General features: G+C 41.2%; 1 protein-coding gene across 1 annotated transcript in view; it reads right to left on the bottom strand.

Moving 5' to 3' along the window:
• The window catches only part of nr1i2 (nuclear receptor subfamily 1, group I, member 2), a 73,211-nt gene that overhangs the window by 10,876 nt on the left and 42,056 nt on the right, over positions 1-20,279 (bottom strand). The window contains exons 3-6 of the mRNA XM_073845409.1: positions 4,127-4,257; positions 3,205-3,374; positions 689-972; positions 390-535 (exon numbers count right to left, since the gene is read on the bottom strand). Coding sequence (XP_073701510.1) covers positions 390-535; positions 689-972; positions 3,205-3,374; positions 4,127-4,257 — 731 coding nt within the window. The remainder of the gene's footprint in view (positions 1-389; positions 536-688; positions 973-3,204; positions 3,375-4,126; positions 4,258-20,279) is intronic.

Genomic DNA, 20,279 nt, shown 5'->3' with positions numbered 1-20,279 from the left:
GGTAGCATACGTTTTATAATTACTTTTGATTTGTTTGTTTTTTAGCTCAAGAATGTATAATGTAGCACACATAACGTGAAACAGGTTTGAATAAAATAAAATAAAAAAATATTCAAAGCTGAATTTTCAGCATCATTACGCCAGTCTTCAGTGCCACATGATCTATCAGAAATCTTTCTAATATGCTGATTTACTGCTCAAGAAACATTTCTGATTATTATTATTAATGTAAACAGTCGTGCTGCTGATAAAAGTCACTTTTCATCAATTTAATGCATTTTTGCTGTATAATTCATTTACTGAGTTCCAATTCATAAAAAAAAAAACCACACAATCTTTTGAACAAAAGTGCATATGTAAGAATAATTGAGACCTGAGAAGACCCTCACCTCGCATGGCGTCATCCAGGCAGTACTGTAGCGGGCCACACTCCCAGATGCCTGTCACCTCATTAAAGAACATGTTAAAGTGGATCAGAATGATCTCAAAGCTGGCACCTTTCAGCAGCGCGATCTGGTCCTCTATGATTAGAGCCCTGCCATTCAAAACACAACAGCATCATTATAATCTAAAATAAAATAACATGAGGAAAGGTGTAAACATTGACCTGTCTTGTCTGATCTTGTGTGACCGAACCACCCGTGATGAATCTTTATATTAGATGTACTGTAAGAGGGCCAGTTTTCACCTGAACATTGTTAGCGTCTTGCTAAAGTTGATTATATTCTTGATCATGTGCGTGGTGAGGTCTGCGAAATGTGGCAGAGTGGTGAAAATGGCATTTTTATGTCGCTTCCTCTCTTTATTTTCAGGACTCTGAAGGTTGGAGGACGGGGACGAGGGTGAGAAGTAGCTGTTGGTTCTTTGCATTGCATCTTCAGGCGGTGGTTTGTGCATGGTTGTGTGCGTGAGCCTGCCAATGTCTGGTTCTCGACCGTACTCGGACAAGAACTTCTGATCTCGATCTAAAGGCTATGGACATAAAACATCAGGTAAGTGCTTAAAAACATACTTCTATCATGATAACTTTCAGAGGATTTTAGCATGATAATGGATATGACTGGCTATGCTGATGCTGAGGAAAAACATTGCAGTAAAAGCCAGGGGTGAAAACTTTTGAACAGAAGGAAAATGTCTACATTTTTCTTTTATGTTGTCTAAATGTCATATTTTTTTTCCATTTACTACTGCCCTTCAGAAGCTATAGAAGGTACTTACATGTATCCCAGAAGACAAAATAAGTTAAATTTACCCTGATCTTTAAATTCCAAAAGTTTTCACTCCCCAGCTATTAATGCATTGTTTTCCCTTCTGGAGCATCATTGAGCATTTGAACCTTCTGTAATAGTTGCATATGAGTCCCTCAGTTGCCCTCAGTGTGAAAAGATAGACCTCAAAGAATTTGTGGGACCTGAAGGATTTTTCTGAAGGCAGTTTAACTGTTCAGGACAAACAACTATCACTAAAAAAACAGCTGTGGCTCATTCAGGTAATACAGTTGTAAGAATCAAGTGTATGTAAACTTTTGAATAGGGTCCTTTTTTTATAAATTAAACTATTATTTTCTCTTGTGGACTACAGTCGTGGCCAAAAGTTTTGAGAATGACACAAATATTAGTTTTCACAAAGTTTGCTGCTAAACTGCTTTTAGATCTTTGTTTCAGTTGTTTCTGTGATGTACTGAAATATAATTACAAGCACTTCATACGTTTCAAAGGCTTTTATCGACAATTACATGACATTTCTGCAAAGAGTCAGTATTTGCAGTGTTGGCCCTTCTTTTTCAGGACCTCTGCAATTAGCAACCCATTCTTTCATAATCACTTCTTGGACTTTGTCAGAATTAGTGGGTTTTTGTTTGTCCACCCGCCTCTTGAGGATTGACCACAAGTTCTGATGGTAGCGCTCACCTTTTCTTCTCCGGACAAGCCTTTTTCCAGATGCCCCAAACAATCAGAAAGAGGCTTCATCTGAGAATATGACTTTGCCCCAGTCCTCAGCAGTCCATTCGCCATACTTTTTGCAGAAGATCAATCTGTCCCTGATGTTTTTTTTGTTTTGTTTTTTGAGAGAAGTGGCTTCTTTGCTGCCCTTCTTGACACCAGGCCATCTTCCAAAAGTCTTGGCCTCACTGTGCGTGCAGATGCGCTCACACCTGCCTGCTGCCATTCCTGAGCAAGCTCTGCAATGGTGGCACTCCGATCCCGCAGCTGAATCCTCTTTAGGAGGCGATCCTGGTGCTTGCTGGACTTTCTTGGACGCCCTGAAGCCTTCTTAACAAGAATTGAACCTCTTTCCTTGACGTTCTTGATGATCCTATAAATTGTTGATTTAGGTGCAATCTTAGTAGTCACAATATCCTTGCCTGTGAAGCCATTTTTATGCAACGCAATGATGGCTGCACACGTTTCTTTGCAAGTCACCATGGTTAACAATGGAAGAACAATGATTTCAAGCATCACCCTCCTTTAAACATGTCAAGTCTGCCATTCTAACCCAATCAGCCTGACATAATGATCTCCAGCCTTGTGCTCGTCAACATTCTCACCTGAGTTAACAAGACGATTACTGAAATGATCTCAGCAGGTCCTTTAATGAAAGCAATGAAATGCAGTGGAAAGTTTTTTTCAGGATTAAGTTCATTTTCATGGCAAAGAAGGACTATGCAATTCATCTGATCACTCTTCATAACATTCTGGAGTATATGCAAATTGCTATTATAAACACTTAAGCAGCAACTTTTCCAATTTCCAATATTTATGTAATTCTCAAAACTTTTGGCCATGACTGTTTATGTAAACATCTTTTATGTAAACGATTTTGTATGATCCCTTATATTTTGGTTAAATAATTAACATTTTGCAGACTCTGCAAGGTGTATGTAAGCTTTTGATTTTAACTGTATATAATAACTTGTAGCAGATCTGTACAGGTGGAGCTGGGGAGGTGGAGGGTTTCAGAGGAACTCTAAAAGTGTGCTGCTCTAGTAAATACTAACCAGCCATTTAAATGTAAAGTGGCAAGCTTATTGGCTGCTATGCTGTACTCTGCTTGTGCCAAGTAGTTTCACGCTTTAAATATCATCAGTTTGCATTAACAACCTCATCACCCTGTGCCATCTAGAGTTCATAACATAACTTAGCATTTCAGTAGATACATTGGTCTACCCTCAATCGGAAAGTCATAATAAGGTAAATATGTTACCCGGAACTGAATGAAGTTAGAGCAAGTCATGTCGAAGGTCTTTTGATGTGCGGTGAGCAGCTCCTGTATGACAGTTTCCTGTTGAGGAGAGAGCGTTACAGGCTCCTCCTGCATCCTCTTCCTTCTGATCTGCATCCTTCGCTTCTCAACGGCCTCATCTGACATGATCACTGATAAAAGGAACCGCAGGAACCAACGTAAAGGTTAAACAATGAAAACACAATTAGGTATAGACTACTGTTCAGATGTTTGGGGCAGTAAGTGGGAAAACACTTTTATTATATTTTATTATAATGTAAAATAACTGTTTTTTATTTTAATTTATTTTATTTTAAAATGTGTTTTATTATTGTGATGTATAGCTGAATTTTCAGCATTGTTACTCCAGTCTTTAGTGTCACATGATCCTTTAGAAATCATATAAATATAACAGCATATTAGAATACGTTTTTTTTTTTACTTTATTAATGTCTTTATGTCACTTTTGATCCATAAATGCATTCTTGCTGAGTAAAAGTATTAATTTACTTCTTACAAAACTTACGGAAGCAGTAAACATGCTTATTATATTACACACGCAAGAAAATGAGCTAAGGTCGACTGGGTTGTGCTAAGTGATAAGGTAAATATCTGCAGTGCAGAACAAATTTAAGCATGTTTATTAATAGTGAATGCACAATTTTATATTAATAAGGCAAGATGTCTTGTTGCTTGACAACCATGCGCAGCCTACAGACTAATTCAATCTGCAACAAATTACTTGGCGGAAGAACCATTCATCATACTGATTACTATTATTAGGCTAATAAACGTAACCATTAATCAAACATTTGGGTCTTTCATCACACTGCCTTGAGCTCTGTATGAGAGCAGCCTCCTTAGGGATTTGGGAACATGGAAAGTAAGGCTCATTTTAACTTACGTTCCCTCTTCATGCCGATTGAGAGGCATTTCTGGAGTCGGCAGGATTGGCACTGTCTCCTGTTGGTCTTAGTGATGACACAGGCGTTCTGAAATGGGCAGCAGAGCTGTGCGGGTCGCTTCATGGCGCGTCTTATAAACAAACACACAGGCATATGTTAGAGTCAATCTACTGGTGTCAGACATTCGTTCATCTTTAGAACACAAATTAAGATATTTTTGATGAAGTCCAAGTGCTTTCTGCATAGACAGCAACACAGCTGACACAATCAATGCCCAGAAATGTTGGAAGGACATTGTTTTTTGTTGTTTTTTAAATAAAGTAGTTATTTTTGTTTTCTTTGCGCACACAAAGTACTCTTGTAGATTCATAAAATTAGTTGAAGCACTGCCTTTCTGGGCCAAGTGTCAGTTGCGTTGCGGTCTATGCAGGGTCAGAAAGCTCTTGGATTTCATCAAAAATATCTTAATTTGTTTTCCGATATGGGTTTGGAACGACATGAGGGTGAGTAATTAATAACAGAATTTACATTTTTGGGTGAACTATCCCTTTGAGTGAATCAAAGGGCAATGTTTATCCCTGAAAATTTTCAGAAGAATTTTTACTTTCACAAGGGAAAATATTTTTTTATAACTATGAAACATAAGGCATTCTCTCCATGTCTATTTACTAAATGCTTCTATTAAACATCAAGTAGCCGTATAAACTACATCAAATAATAAAACATCATAAATGAGTTCTCTTATATATGTATACACAAGTATACAGAGTTTTGGTAAAAAATTTCACACGATCAAGTTTAGAGACTGAGATGTCAGATACACTTTCATTATTTTACAAAAGTGCAATGTTTATTGTTATTGTGAGTGCACACAAATAAACATAGAGTCTGTGCGTATTCAAAAGATGTATTACTCTTATCGGTATGATTAAAAATGATGGAGTATTTTAAGAGTGAGTGACCACACCGCCGCCTCCATATGTCATGCTTAAGCGCACCACTATTCAGCTTCAACACTTCGCACAGACACTTGATTAGCACACATTTTTCTAGGTTACATTAGATTGACCGGCCATGTAAAGTTGCTACTACCACATATTTCAGATGATAAGCCATATTTGAGGTTGATGAATGATAGGCAAGCATTTGGATGTCCTGCCCGATGTACCGTATTACCACATAGACCAGAAGTTAATGATTTGTCTGTCACAGACTGACTGTGTGACTTTGCTACTTCTGTGTATTTTTTTTTCTGCGACTAAGCGACTAATAAAATTTTGGTTAACCAAGCCTCTTCTCGTTGACTTTAGTCAACTTTTAGGGAGCAGCCCTAGAATAAATAACGACATTTATTATTTTTGGGTGGACTGTCCATTTAAAAGACCCTGCTGTCTATTGATCATAATGTCTGGCTGTATATGACAAGAATGACCCAAAAGAGCAGCAATGTTAACCATGGCTAATATATTATTTTCTTAGAAAAAAAAACCCTGAAAGCATTTTCATATTCACATCTTTTGTGCCAGTATAATTCTCATGTTTTTAAAACTGCTGAAAGCACCCAGGGAAACAAACAATTACTGTGTGACCGCAGTTGGATACACACAATGTGGTGTGAAGCGTGTGGGCTGGTCACCAATTCATATGTGCTAAGTGTACCCTATAATTATTTTCTTTTTCAAAGGTTGCTTTCAAAAAATTATGCAAATCATGGCAGACTAAATGATAATTTAACAGTTTTTAAAAGCTCTGTGTCCATCCTGAAGGGCCTATTTTACTTTTTCTGTTTAGGAGAAGAACAATTTCTCCAAGGTTTATTATGAAAAATATTGGACAGTCTGCAAATATATTTTAACAAACATATCCTTGATGTCCTTTGTCAAGATTTGTTCCTACACTCCCAAAAAGACATTTTCACAGACATAGAAAAAACATTTTGGGTTTCCCAAATGACCTTTCAGTGAACGCTTCCTTTTGTGCATTTGAAAGATTCCATGCATCTTAAAGGTCCTTCATTAAAACATCAACGTCAATAAAGGTCCTTAATGGGTTACTCCACCCCAAAATGAAAATTTTGTCATTCATCACTTACCCCCATGTCGTTCCAAACCTGTAAAAGCTTTGTTACGAAACACAATTTAAGATATTTTGGATGAAAACAAGGAGGATTTCAACTGTCCCATTGACTGCCAGGTAAATACCACTGTCAAGTAGTGCTGGGCGATATGACGATATATATCGTGGGGACGATAGAAAAGTGTCTATTGTCCTATTTCTCTTCTATCGTTTCTATCGTCTCTAACCGAATTTGATCAATTACTAAAGAAAATATTGCATTAAATAGGCTATGACAAATGTATGACAGTGTCTTGTTGCTGTGCAATGCATACTCTACCCTATAAGTGCATGATTATCAAGAATAAAAACGAACTTTTTCACAAAGAAACTCCGTCTTGTGCGACGTGACGCTTTACGTTGTTGCGACATGCTCTCGTGAGTGCTTAGCCCAGTGGTTCTCAACCTTTTTTGGTCCAGCGCCCCCCTACCCATTATTCAGGTCCCTCACCGCCCCCCATCAAATAAATCATAGTCTAATTTTCCTCAATGAATATTAAAATTGGTTGTTATTAGTACTTTGTGTTTATAATAGGACTGTTATTATATTTATAGCAATTCAAATGTATGGGGTCATTACAATTTTTACGAAATTAATTTAAGGAAGCATTGAATTGATCTTTTTTTTTTTTTTACAGTAAATTATATATATATATATATATATATATATATATATATATATATATAAAATAACATTCATTTGCAGTTTTTAGCAAATTGGTGATTTTCATTGCTACAGCTTCAGTGTTTTTGTGATGCTGATATACTTTATTGCCCCAAATTTAAAAAGACTAAATAAAAATTCCTGTTTAGAACATCCAAAAGGACATTTTTACATGAGTGATTTTAGTTTGTTCTTCCATTTCTGGAACTATTGAACACCCTTTTTACTGCTGTGGTATGTTTGGATATTTTCAATTAGCTTTCAGTAAAAACAATTTTAAAATAAATATCCCTTGGAAAATACCCTGCTTTTTGAGAATATATTGAATTCCCATTTTTCTGAGATAGTAGACATGGTTAATTTTGTGGGTAATACCACATTTACACATGCAAATGGAAGAAATGTAAACTGTACTTTACTATATTACACAATTTTTAGAATATTTAAAAGTTTGCTTACAAATACCTTAAAGAAAACTAAGTACAACACTAAAAGTTGGGACATTTTGTAAAATGATAATTCTATTTAACTTTTATTTAATTGACAACATTACAAATAAAATAAAAGTCACAAAAGTGCAACACACTCCAAAACAATTGGGGCAGAAGAAAAATAAAAGTGAAAAGAATATAGAATAACTGTTTTGAAACAGTTGACAGGAGGCAGGTGAATTGGTAATAAGTGAGGGGATCATCTTTGTGTATAAAAGGAGCTTCTCAGTCTTTGCAACCAAAGCTAGATCGTGGCTCAAAATTTATTTATACTAACAAAAATATTTTGGCCAGTGTAAACATTGGAATTTGTTTCTTTGTAGGCTACTTCAGTCAATTAAATAAATGTTAAAGAGAACAAATTACATATTCTTGATTTTATGGCATCAGCATGATTTCTGAAAGATCATGTGAAACTGAAAGCTAGAGTAATGAAGCTTAGCATAAGAGGAAAACACATTTAAAATATATTCAATTAAAAAAGCTTTTTTTAAATGGTATATATTTTTTTAAAACAAACAAATGCAACCTTTCTTCATCCATTATAAAATCATATTTGCCTTTTTTTAATAGTAATTTTAATAGTTTTAATATTTTATTTATAATATATAGGCTATTTTAAAAGCATGTAACCTATCTAAACCCAAATATAACAGCCCACATTAGCCCGTACATACTTTTATTTCAAATATATGTAATTGAATACCACATGACATTCATGGCATATTTGATTTGACTGGGCAAGAAATATCATTATCATTAGTTTCCCAAGGAGCAAAAAAGCAATGTGCAGTAAAAAAAAATAGGCTGGGCTATTATTTGTGAGCTTTGAATACATTCTTTAAAAATTTGGCATTTAAATCATTTGGCAAACAAAAAGCTTTCATATTATTTTTTTTTTTCTAAACAAGAAAAAGCATCTCATGCTTGACCGTGACTATTGTTGTAAACTAACAGCCAGCTAACACTTAAGGTCATTGCACACACACACGTTAAAAAATAAATACCTCACGTTATGTTAATCACACTTGCACACTGCCTCCAAATTTTTCGTCCGTCATAAAAAATTTCGGATCGGGTTTGATTTTTTGCGTTTTTCGCATCTGTAGCAAGCATTTTGAGAGGTGTTTTGACAGTTCAGAGCCACCGTACAAGCGAACGCCAAAATCCAGAATTGCGTCTGTTAAATTCATTCACCTTGTCCCGCAGCACAAAGCACTGTAAAGGTCCTTGTACGCTGAGTTCGCAAAAATTTGTGGTCTTCTTAATATTATGTGGCTCCAGTAATGCTAGCAAAGCATCAAAGATTACTGACATCCTGAAATAAACTCTGAATCACCCGGGATAATCCCGCAGTTTATTAATAAGGAGGTGCGCCTTAAAAGTATTCCCTCACTCCTCTGTATCTGTTTCTCTTTTTAAGAAGAGTGTAGTGAACAACGGTCGAAATGGCATTCCAAGGATCAGTTTATGGCAGGCCCCCTTCCCTATCTGCCAGGGTGGAGGGAGATGTGCCACACTGTGATTGGATCTTGGTTGAGGAACATAAACAAATGTTCAGAAACATCAGATAAGATGCCAAGACAACTACCAGACACCTCTAACAGAACAGGAAGAGAGACCTTCTGCACCTACGACCACCTAAGAGAGGACTTCTCATTGGACTACGGATTGACCCTCTCCAATCCTAAGGTTTGGGAATGACTGCCATAAAAATTCCTTCAGAACTCTGGATGCAACAGCAGTGGCCGAAACAAAGAAGGCCACAAAGATCCATCCAAATCCATTCATACATATGTTTGGAGAACTTAAATTGATGTAAACTGCAACAGATTCACTTCACCCTTTGATAAAGTACAGTGTATGTTGATGGCCATTGACTGTTAACCTAACAGTTCACAGAAGCAGGCGTATTAACATATTGTGATATTAATAAGTGATTGTTTAACAGTTTTCTATCATGTTTGGACTCTTTTTGCTCCTCATAATGTGGGTAACAATTTGAAAGAGGTTTGGTAAAGAAATGTTGCATTGGGTAAATTGTAAAAGACACTGTCTAACTTTGTACTCTACTATATGCAAATGAGTTCCACACTAGGGCGGGTAACACCATGGCCACCTCAGACACAAGTGGCCAATCACATTCCTGGAATGGAGAGGCGCTAGATTCCAATCTCCTCATCAAAAAGAGATAAAGGTAGCCTCCGAAAAGACACTCCTTGTACTGCGTCTAAGACCCGTAAGGGAAGAGACATTAACAGTTACACCGTACTGCGTCTAAGTCCCGTAAGGGAAGAGACATTAACAGCTACACCGTTCTGAGTCTGAACCCCGCAAGGTTAAGACATTAGCAGATACAAGGTCCTGAGTTTCTGGCCTGACGAGGAAAGAGACTTCAAGACAGCTAAGGATCCACTCAGCTCTTGAGTAAACCTTCTATACTGAATTCGGCTGCCCTTCAGTTGCAAAGGACCCAGCAGTGACGGACCCCGTCTGACTCCTGCCACTCCGAAAGCAGCGCAGCCCAGTCCGCAAAGGACCTCCACATTGGCAGACACTGCCTTGAACACACGGATCCTCAACGACGCAGCCCTGCTGCAAAGGACCCTGTGAGAATCCATCTGACCCAGCTGCCCGGTCCACGCCCTAAGGACCCTCTTTGGCACAACAGAAGTCAAGCATCCTCCAGGTCAGCGCCTCGACGGCTACCGGAACGCAACTCTGTGCCCTCCCCACTATATGCAAACCGCATCACCAGTGGAAGACGTCTCTGCCGCCGGACTGATCACCCGACCAAGTGGAACGTAACTATAAACTTACCAAACCTCTTTCCTAAAGACCTTGGCTTAGTTTATACCTGCAGCCTATGTTTTCTAACCTGTTTAGATAACATTTACTTGTGGTCAGCATTACAAATGATGGCTATATTGTTTGTTCCGAGATAAATACGCAGTTATTTATCATTAAACCTACCAGAGCCATTAAGTGGGTTTCCCATAAACAACATTACCATAGAAATCTCTTATATTGCTACTTTCAGCTCAACAGCATTGCATTCTGCCATTCTGCGTTCATTCCATTTTGTTAGTTTCTACACTTTATTTGGTATCTTCTTTCACATTTAGTTGCCTATTATCTATTAGTAGTGTGTATTCATTTATTGGTTTATCATTAGTGTTGTATTTACTCTTGCATATCTGTTGTTAATAAATTTAAGTAATTTTATTACAATTGTGTCTTCATTGTGTTGATGATTCAAGGCTCTACTAGCTAGCTAAACCACCAAACTTTCAGATAAATCAGTTGACCAACTCCTTCCAGGGTGCAAGTCTCAATTTATTGACCTATTGCCAAATTAACAGTCTTTGACTGATACACTGAACCCAGCGAGGTGGGAATTGGTCATCTGATAGACTCACAAATGCACCTTGAGTGACGTGTGACCCAAAATCACAGCATCATTGGTGACGTGAGCCCCGTTTACTACATAATTGGCGTCCCTGGGTGGGCTAGCTAAGATTGAAACGAGCCAGTTGATTTATCAACACAAAAGAATTGACTTAAAGATTTCAAGAGTAATTACTTTAACAGGAAACTAGGTTCCTCAGTTTGGTCAGTTACTATTTGTAAAAGCAGGTGGTTCCTCCCAAGCCTGATTCATAGTTTCCTTACTCAGCTTTGTGGTACTATTTGTGAATAGGATTTGTTGCAGTTGAATTGTTTGCAGTAATAAGAGTTGTGGTTAAGTTTTGGACCATTTTACAGTGGCATAGATCTGGTAAAGGTTTCCTCACTCTACTGTTAGAAGAAGTTGTAATTTTAGATTATAGCTAATTGATTCTAAAGTATAGCCAAAGGTTGCTATACCTTGTAAGTCTATCAAGTGAGTCCTGGTGAAACTTAGATGAGTGTCAGATAAGGGTAATTTCCTCTGACAACGCGTAGCCAAGTGCTAAAGCTTTATCACTAGTAAGTGTCACTTACATTGTCTCAGTGATTCCAACTAATAACACTTTTGTGGCAAGCGTTAGGACAGATTAGTCGCTAAGTGCAGTAGAATATCTGTTTTAAAATGGCTGAATTAACCCTGCCTGAAAAGCTGGTCGTAGACCTGACCAGTGCTGTGAATCCAGGGTACATAGAAACGCTTAAGGGCTTAACCTATGAAGAAATCAGTCTCAAGACAGCACAGCTAACAGCTGAAGCTGCGGGCCAGGCCTTAAAGGGCCCCACGCTAGCCAAACTCCTCTCAAGTCTAGCACTAAATTGGGCTGCTCAGTTAACCCAAGCTATAGACAGAGTATCCCTTGCCAACGAACAGGTAAGAGACAGGGATATGAGAATCCAGGAGCTAAAGAGTGAGCTGGCTGATCTGCGCCAGGCAAACGACCATTTGAAGGTCGAAACTGTTAGGCTATCTGCAGAGAAAGAAGACTTGCAGAGTATCACTGACAGCCAAGAAGCAGAAATCAAAAGGTTAAAAGATAAAAATCTAGACCTAGAAACTGAGTGTGAACTACTCAAAATTGACGATTCAAGTCCAGGCACCATACCTGGTGACCAGGACGTAGCCGCTCTGCAAACAGAACTGGCTCAGGCTCAAAATGATTTGTCAACACAGGCAGACAAACTAAGGCTATTGAGTAGGAATGAAAAACAGGTTAAAGATGAATTAACGTCAGCCTTGTCTGAAATCTCTGGTCTGAAAGTGGACTTAGAAAAAGAGCACAAACTTTACATTGATGCTCGTAAACAGTCTGAGTTGTTTAAACAACATCTGTACCGATCAGAACAGACCCAAATCCAACTTAGGGAGGATTTAGATAGAGCAGATGATAAGTTGCTAGAAGTCCAACACAAGCACGATAGAATGGCTACTAGAGCCAGAGAGTGGGCAGATAAAGCTGTTGTTGCAGAGCAGAGGCTAGAGGAAATAGAGAAAAGGATGGAGCAGTTAGACATAAGTAGGGACACGCCCCTTGAACCTGAACCACCTAGTGTGCGCTTCAGCTCATTTGGCTCAGCAGTAAAAGACCCCCTACTGGGTAGCCCCTCACAGCAACAGCGTTATCAGTCCCATAGTAATGCTGCAGCACCGGGTGACCTAACCGTCTCCACTCCCAGCCATTCTCATGGAACAGACGCTGAGTCCCCAGCGTGGGGAAAGACTAGTCGCCCCATTCCTGATTTTCCCAGCCCAGCACTATCCAAGGATAGCCGACTGCGGCAGCTTAGGGAATTAGCACGTGACATTGAAGTGTTTAATCCTGATACTCCAGGAAGCAATATAGAGTTGTACCTTAAGGATGTGAGTTATGCATTGTCTTATATCCCTGAGGCCACTATGGCAGATAAACTCCTCCTTCTGAGGAAAACAACAGTGCGAACTGTCCACGGTTTCATGGAGAGACAAAGTCCGGCCATTGCTGGTAATTTCCATGAACTGTGTAGGGCCCTGAGAGCAGAATATACAATGTACCAGAACCCGTCTACTTCCAGACTCTCTGCCTTGCAGACTAAGCAAAGTCGCTATGAGTCACCCAGAGAGTATTATGAACGCTTACGCAGAGTGTATTTTGCTGGTGCAGATTCCCCTAGAGCCGAAGAAGATGTGATGTTTAAGAGCTTATTTGTGAGTAATTTGCATCCTACCATTAGGAAATCCCTCTCACTTCTGGTAGATGTTGATCGCATGACTGCAGCAGAGTTAAGACAGCTTGCCATGCGGGCCTGGGAGAATGAGAAGTTGCACACAGACAAGAAAGACAGGGAGACAGGTGCCCATGTGTTTGAACTGCGAAATGACAGTGAGGCTCCTCTGGAGCTAGAAGGGTCAGAGCTTCCCCAAAGTGGAACTGCGCGGACCAACCGCTCCTCTTGGCCAAAATCTGGTGAGTCCACACAGGACACCCAGGGCCATAAATCCTCCAGTAATGGAGGATACAAGAGAGGCAGGCATGCACACAGAGAGGAAAGGCAGAGGAGACCCAGAGATAGATCAAAGGACAGTCACAAACAGGGCAGTCAGAAGAAAAGGGAGTCCAAAGGTACTGAAGAAAGGGACCAGGTAAATTTTAAGCAAATTCAGAAAATGATTGCTAAAGCCCTCCAAGACCTTAAGTCTGAGGAGAACACTTCCAAGAAGGAGAAAGACCCTCCTTTTAAGCAATGACTAGGCCAGGACCCCTCCCCTCCCCCACCTAAAGTGTACCTCATAGGGTGGGGGGAAGAGCCAGGGAAAGGGGAAAGTAGGGAACAGATTGTGAGGCCTAACCACTCACATGTCAGCAGACCCCACCCCAGTCTCTGTCAGTTTCTGGGTGACTTGACACAAAAGGGCAGGGCTGGAAGGATTTACATTTCTGTTTCCATTGAAGGTGCCTTAGTATGTGATGCGCTGCTAGACACTGGCTCAGAAATTTCTTTAGTGTCACCCGGACTGTTTAAAGAGCTCACCCAAGCAACTAACTCACTAGGCAAGTGGCTTAAGGTAGAGAGCTGTCAGATCAAGATAACCAGCTACACACAAGACCAGGCCCCTATCAGTCAGAGGGTTTGGGTGGAGTTAACTTTTGGTGAAATGAAAATAGTTCACCCTCTCTATGTTGTTGGTTTTAATACAGAACAGCTTCTTATCGGCCAGGATTTGTTAGATAGACTCGCACCTTTGATTGACTATCACAGCTGTCAACTATGGGCACAGGTCAGAATCCCACAGCCCATCAGAGAGACTAGCTCCAGTCAGAAGTCCTGCAAGGCTGTCGAGGTAGGAAAAACATCTCACGTTAGACAGCAGACAATGCAGGACTCCAGTTTCAATGGAGAAACACCTGATGCGAGGGACATGCAAATCTTAGCAGGCACAGCTCACGAGAACAGACTTCCCTTGCAGCTGTTAAAGAAGAAAGATGCATTTTTGTGCGCCCTGGAACCTCATAACACTGAGGTGTACAATCCCCATGTGGTAGGGGGCATACACATCAATGATGTACCTGTCAACGATGCTGTGGTTACACTCTGGTTAGAGAAGTCAGCAATAAGTCAGGAACTTTATATGCAGCTACAGGATAAATGTTGCATGACCCCCATGGTGGGAAAGAAACAGGAGCTGCGGCTTTCCAGTTGTCCCCTGACAACAGTTAAGAGTGTTGGAGTCTTCTCAGTCTCTCTTAAGTTTGGCCATAAACAGTTCAAGCACTACATGCTTGTGGTACCTGACCTGCCACACTCAGTATACATTGCTTCTGATGTGTTAGTGAGACTGGGAGTGCTGTTAGACACAGTCAACAATGTGTTGTGGTCCAGGGCAGATACTGGTCCTAACGTGCTATCCGGTGATTCTAACAACATGCGTTCTGGTCAGACAATCCCTCAAGCATGTCAGGTAATGAATGAGTTCGAATTGGTGGTTCCTGCCCAAACGGCAGAGGTCCCCGTCAGGCTTATCATTAAAAGGGGTCAAGAACTGAATCAGACGGTGCTAGCCTATTTCCAGCCCTCTGCTCAATTTTGCAAATTGGGACTCACAATCTGTGGGAACCCACAGCTTGAACTGTACAACCGCTCAACTTACATGCTGGTACAAAACCTCACAAGAGGAAGTATCCACATTCCCCCACGCACCCCTCTAGGGTATATAATTGATAGCTCTTTTCATGATTTTGAATTAACTATTCCTGTCATAGGAGAGCTTCCTGATTTGCCGATAGAGAAAGACAGCTATGAGCAAGTGTATCTCACCTACCCTACAAAAATGATTTCCATCACACCCCATCCAGCTGTGATTGAGGGGACTATGTGCAGAGTACACTTTGATAGTGAAGGCGAGATAGTGGTACATACTGTGATGGCCCAGGAGCCACCCGTACCACTGAATGATAAGCAAGATGCGGAACCTTGTACTGAACCATACCCTGGTTTTGAGGCAGAGGTGCAACAACAGTTAGCACAGGCAGATGCTCTGGACACAGAGGTCCAGCGTCATAAATTACGGCAGGTGTTTTATGAACACCAGGAAATCTTTTCTAGGGATTCCTATGATTGCGGTGTCACAGATGTCCACACTGTCCGTATTCCCACAGATCCAAATGTCCCGCCTACCTTTGTGCGTCAGTACAGAATCCCACTTGCTGCTTTTGACTCTATTCAGGAAATTATCGATTCCCTGTTAGAGAAAAAGATAATTCGTGAATGCAACTCCACTTACAATTCTCCAATTTGGCCGGTCCTAAAGCCGAGTGGAAAGTGGCGTTTAACTGTAGATTACCGCCAGCTCAACAAACAGGTTCCCCTGTCACGTTGGCCCATGATACATCTTGACCAAGAGTTAGCCAAGGTGACAACAGCCAAATATTTCTCCACAGTGGACGTGACAAATGGTTTTTGGACAATGAAGGTAGACCCTGCAGACCAGTACAAGCTAGCATTTTCCTTTGGAGGTAGACAATTCACTTGGAACAGGTGTCCGTTTGGCTATTCAAACTCCCCCGCAGAGTTTAATATATTTCTACGCAAGGCAATGAGTGATGCAGCTACACGCAGCAATGTAATTTTTGTTGATGATATCCTCATGCGTAGTCAGACCTGGCCAGATCATGTAGCTGAGATAAGACATGTTCTCACCCAGCTCACTGAGGCAGGTGCTAAACTGTCATTAGCCAAAGGACAATGGTGCAGAACCAAGGTGGAGTATGTGGGACTGACTGTTGGTCCTGATGGTATCCAACCCCAGACTAGTAGAATTGAAGCAGTAAAGAATATCAAACCTCCCACAAACGTCTCTGAACTGCGTAGCTTCCTAGGAGTGTGCAATTACTCGCGTCAGTTCATAGAAGATTATGCAGACATAGCCAGACCATTGCATGAACTACTTCAGAAGGACAGAGAATTTAGCTGGGGGGAAGGACAAGCACAGTCCATGAAAGAGCTGAAAGAGAGATTGTGCACTGCTCCATGCCTAGCCTACCCTGACAAAGACAAGGAGTTTTTCCTTGAGGCTGGTTTCTCTGAACACTGCCTCAGTGCAGCACTCTCCCAAAAACATGACCAAGACAAGCGGGTTGTTGCCTATGCTAGCAGAGCACTCAGCAGTGTAGAAGCTAAATTCTCAGACTGTGAGAAAGCCCTACTCACTACAGTATGGGCAATTGAACATTTCCGTAGCTACATTGGTGGCCAGAAAGTCATTGTTGAGACATGTCATCAGCCTGTCCAGTTCCTAAACAGCCAAAGGCTTAGGGAGGGGAGAGTCTCAAACAGTCGCATTGCTACATGGATGATGGCTTTACAAGGTTATGATGTAGAGGTGAGGTATGCCCAGAACAATAAGATGGCACTAGGCCAAGGATTAGCTGCATGCCAGCATTGCAGTGATGGAGAACACACTCCAGAAGCCAACATGGTAGGCACCACACCCTCGTTAATCTCAAGCCATCATTACTATGATGAAAATGTCTGTACAGGCCTTCCTGATGGATGCTCTTATCACCATGAACAACACATTCAGGCGGGGGTAGGGATAGTCTGGGAGAACGACACCCCCCGTGGTGCTAAGCAGTTCTCCTTAGGCTCTAAGTCTAGTCAGTACGCAGAGATCGCTGCTGCACTCATAACCTTACAACAAGCAGTGAAGTATGGGATCCGGAATTTAGTAATTTGTTCTGATTCGAACTATGCCAGGCACAGTTTTGTCTCTCACTTTCCTCACTGGAAACAGAATGGTACGAAAAATGCTAGAGGAAAGGAAGTTAAGCATAAGGAGTTGTTCCTTGCTTGTGATTTCCTTGTCAGTCAGGATGGCATGACCGTGTACTGGAAGAAAGTAAAAGGGCATTCACAAACTCCTGGCCCAGACAAAATAGGTAATGATGAAGCTGATAGACTAGCCAAAGCAGGTGCCATAGCAGGTACCCCCTGGCAGTTCCAGAATGAGTGGCTTCCAACAACAGAGCCTCCTCTTGTAAGTGTTAATGCTATCACACGCAGACAGGCCAAGAACACAGTGACAGCCCCTGCTGACACCCCTCAGGCTGTAGTGATATGCAAAGAGCTAGCAGATACCGACCTTATTGCTATGCAACAGCAAGACCCTGTGATCAGCACTGTTTACCTATTGATTTCTGACCCAGTAAAACATCCCATAACTGAACAAAAGTTGGCAGAGTCAAGTGACCTGAAAACCCTGTACCTTATCAGACACCACCTGAGGTTAGAGAAGGGTTTGCTAGTATATGCTCCTGATGAGAACACACCGCCTCGATGGGTGGTCCCAACAGCCCACAGAGGGGTTATGCTCATGCATGCCCATGATGAACCCTGTGGAGGCCACCGGGGGGTGAAGGCGACACATGAGACCCTTTGTCAGGTAGCATACTGGCCACAGATGAAACAAGACATTGCAGCTTATATCCAAGGTTGCTTAGTTTGTTGTCAGTTTCAGCCATCAAACCCCCATCATAGAGCTCCCCTTCAGCGGGCAGGTATCACCTTTCCATGGTCTAACCTCCAGATGGATTGGATTGGCCCTGTAGTTAAGATCTCCAAAGGGAGAAGATCCCCTGAGTACAAGTGGGTCCACTTTAATCAGATTAAGTTTTATAAACCCCACATGGGAATACAAGGGGTAGCTACCACTCAGGAGTAACTCCTGCTGAAGCACATAGATCCAGGCAGTGTAGAGAAATCTATACTGTGTCAGGCACTGGAGCCAGCGCACCGGTGACTGGTTGTTGTACTTAAGCGTAGTGATATTTGGTAGTTGTACTCGAAAGTTGCGTTGAGAAGTAGTGAAGTGACACTACGTATATGTGTAATTTCAGAATGAACCTGCTCTGCATAACCACTCTGATCTGCGTACTCAATGCAGCCCAGCCCCTGGATATAGTACGATCAGGCCCTCCAACTGGCATTGTACTCCAGGATGCCCCTGGAATTTTAGTGACTGACTGCTATGTGCACACTCAGAGAGTATTTGTCCGGCTGGACCCTGCTGACGTGTATAAGAAACATGTCACCTCAGGGGGGACGGTACCCTGGCATGCAGCCCAATGGAGTAAGGATAACATAGGGCATGCACAGTTAGACACAATCCACATGCTTAAACAGCTACAGAAAGTTACCATAACACAGGAGGAATTAAAGGGTGTTAGCCGCTCAAAGCGCTCCCTAGGTACAGTGCTGACAACGGCATCCGCCTTGGGCTCACTTCTCTCAGTTGGTACTTCTACAGTTAACAGCATTAGCATAACCACTTTAAGGAAGCATGTAGAAGGTTTAAAAGGAGAAATGCCTGAGATACAAGAGAAATTGTATGCTCAGCAAAAGCAGCTGCAGCAGATGGACAGGACATTAGAGGGTACGATCCTTGCCATAAATCAGCATACAACTCTGTTGAACTATACTATCCACAGTATAGGCAGGATAGTGGATGTCATACAATATGACTATGCCCATGTCCAAAGGGTCCAAATACTTATGCAAGACTTGCTAAGAGAAGTTAATTTTGCTATTGACAATTTAGCAGCAAACAGGATCCCTTCATACTTGGTACCGGTTGAGCTAGTGACAAATATCTTGAATCTGGCCTTGCATGGAACCACGCAAACACTGCAGGTACATTTAGCTTACAGCCTGGGAAGTGCCATACCAATTCACGTTAACCCAGAAGCTAAGGAAATTGGTTTCCTGTTAAATCTCCCAATAATTGACACTAAGAACATATACAGGATAAAATCAGTGTTAAACTTAGGGTTCTGGTCTCAAGATGTACACATAAAAATTGAGACACCCGCACTGATAGCTTACCAAGATGAAAATCCTGACATGTATCTGGTACCTAATCTACATCTATGCACAGTTATCAAAGACATTCACTGGCTGTGCCCCAGTAAACCTTTCGTGAGAGACCCTGTTGAAAGCCTATGTGGCATTAAAAGGTTAACTAAGGATGACGAATGCAAAGCTGTTGTGACACACAGGGAGGATGTAACTAACACGCAATTTGAGAGAGCAGGAAATAAATGGCTGGTTAACACCCCTGTGAGTGAAGCCATAGTGACACATGACCGTCATGATACCGCTACTACAATACACCTCCTTAATGAGACCATGCTAATTCAAATCCCAGTAGGAGCAATTCTCCACATTGAACATGTGGCTCTATACCATCTTGATACAGACATGCATGACATGGACTTTGAAATAGTTGATTCCTTTAAAGGACACACACTAGAAGTGGATGAGTCATTTAGGAAGCAAATCCTGTTTGAGGGACCTAAATTAGCAAAGATAAGCCTCCAGTTAGGTAGCCTACGAGCTACACCTGTAGAGTTAAAACATAAGAAGGTGCCATTCACTTGGGGATGGGATATCAGTGACAGCCTTTTGCTTATTCTAACACTATGTGGGTGGGTCACAGTGGGCCCCCTAGGGTGGATACTGTACCAGCGAATCCACAAATTGCAGGCTAATCTGGCAGGACAGAGAAGGGTGAGACCTAATGAAGCTCTGGAGCTCAAATCTGCCATGTGCAGGCCACTACCTGAGCTTTCTCCTACTATGACTAGTAACATTGTCTAGATAAAGTAGTAGAACACTGTTTAGTCTCTATACCCACTCACTGAATAGCCCACTACAGTATTCCTTGACACTGATCACACCTTTCTTTCCTTACATGTAGATTTATTAGTAACCTGTTTGTAGTATTGAAACAGGATATCACTATTACTATACTCCCTTAAATTTAGTTATGTATACATACTATTGAATTATAGCATACTCTAAAATGCCAATGGTCGAAGGATGAGGTGAGGTGTGTTTGTCCCTGCTGTTCCCTTTCAGCACCCCGACCCGATCAACGACTTTGGATCCTCGATCAGTCCGGGT

This window comes from Garra rufa, chromosome 8, assembly GCF_049309525.1.
Source record: "Garra rufa chromosome 8, GarRuf1.0, whole genome shotgun sequence".
In the NCBI taxonomy this organism is placed as follows: domain Eukaryota; kingdom Metazoa; phylum Chordata; class Actinopteri; order Cypriniformes; family Cyprinidae; genus Garra; species Garra rufa.
This window is presented reverse-complemented; position numbering and strand designations above follow the sequence as displayed.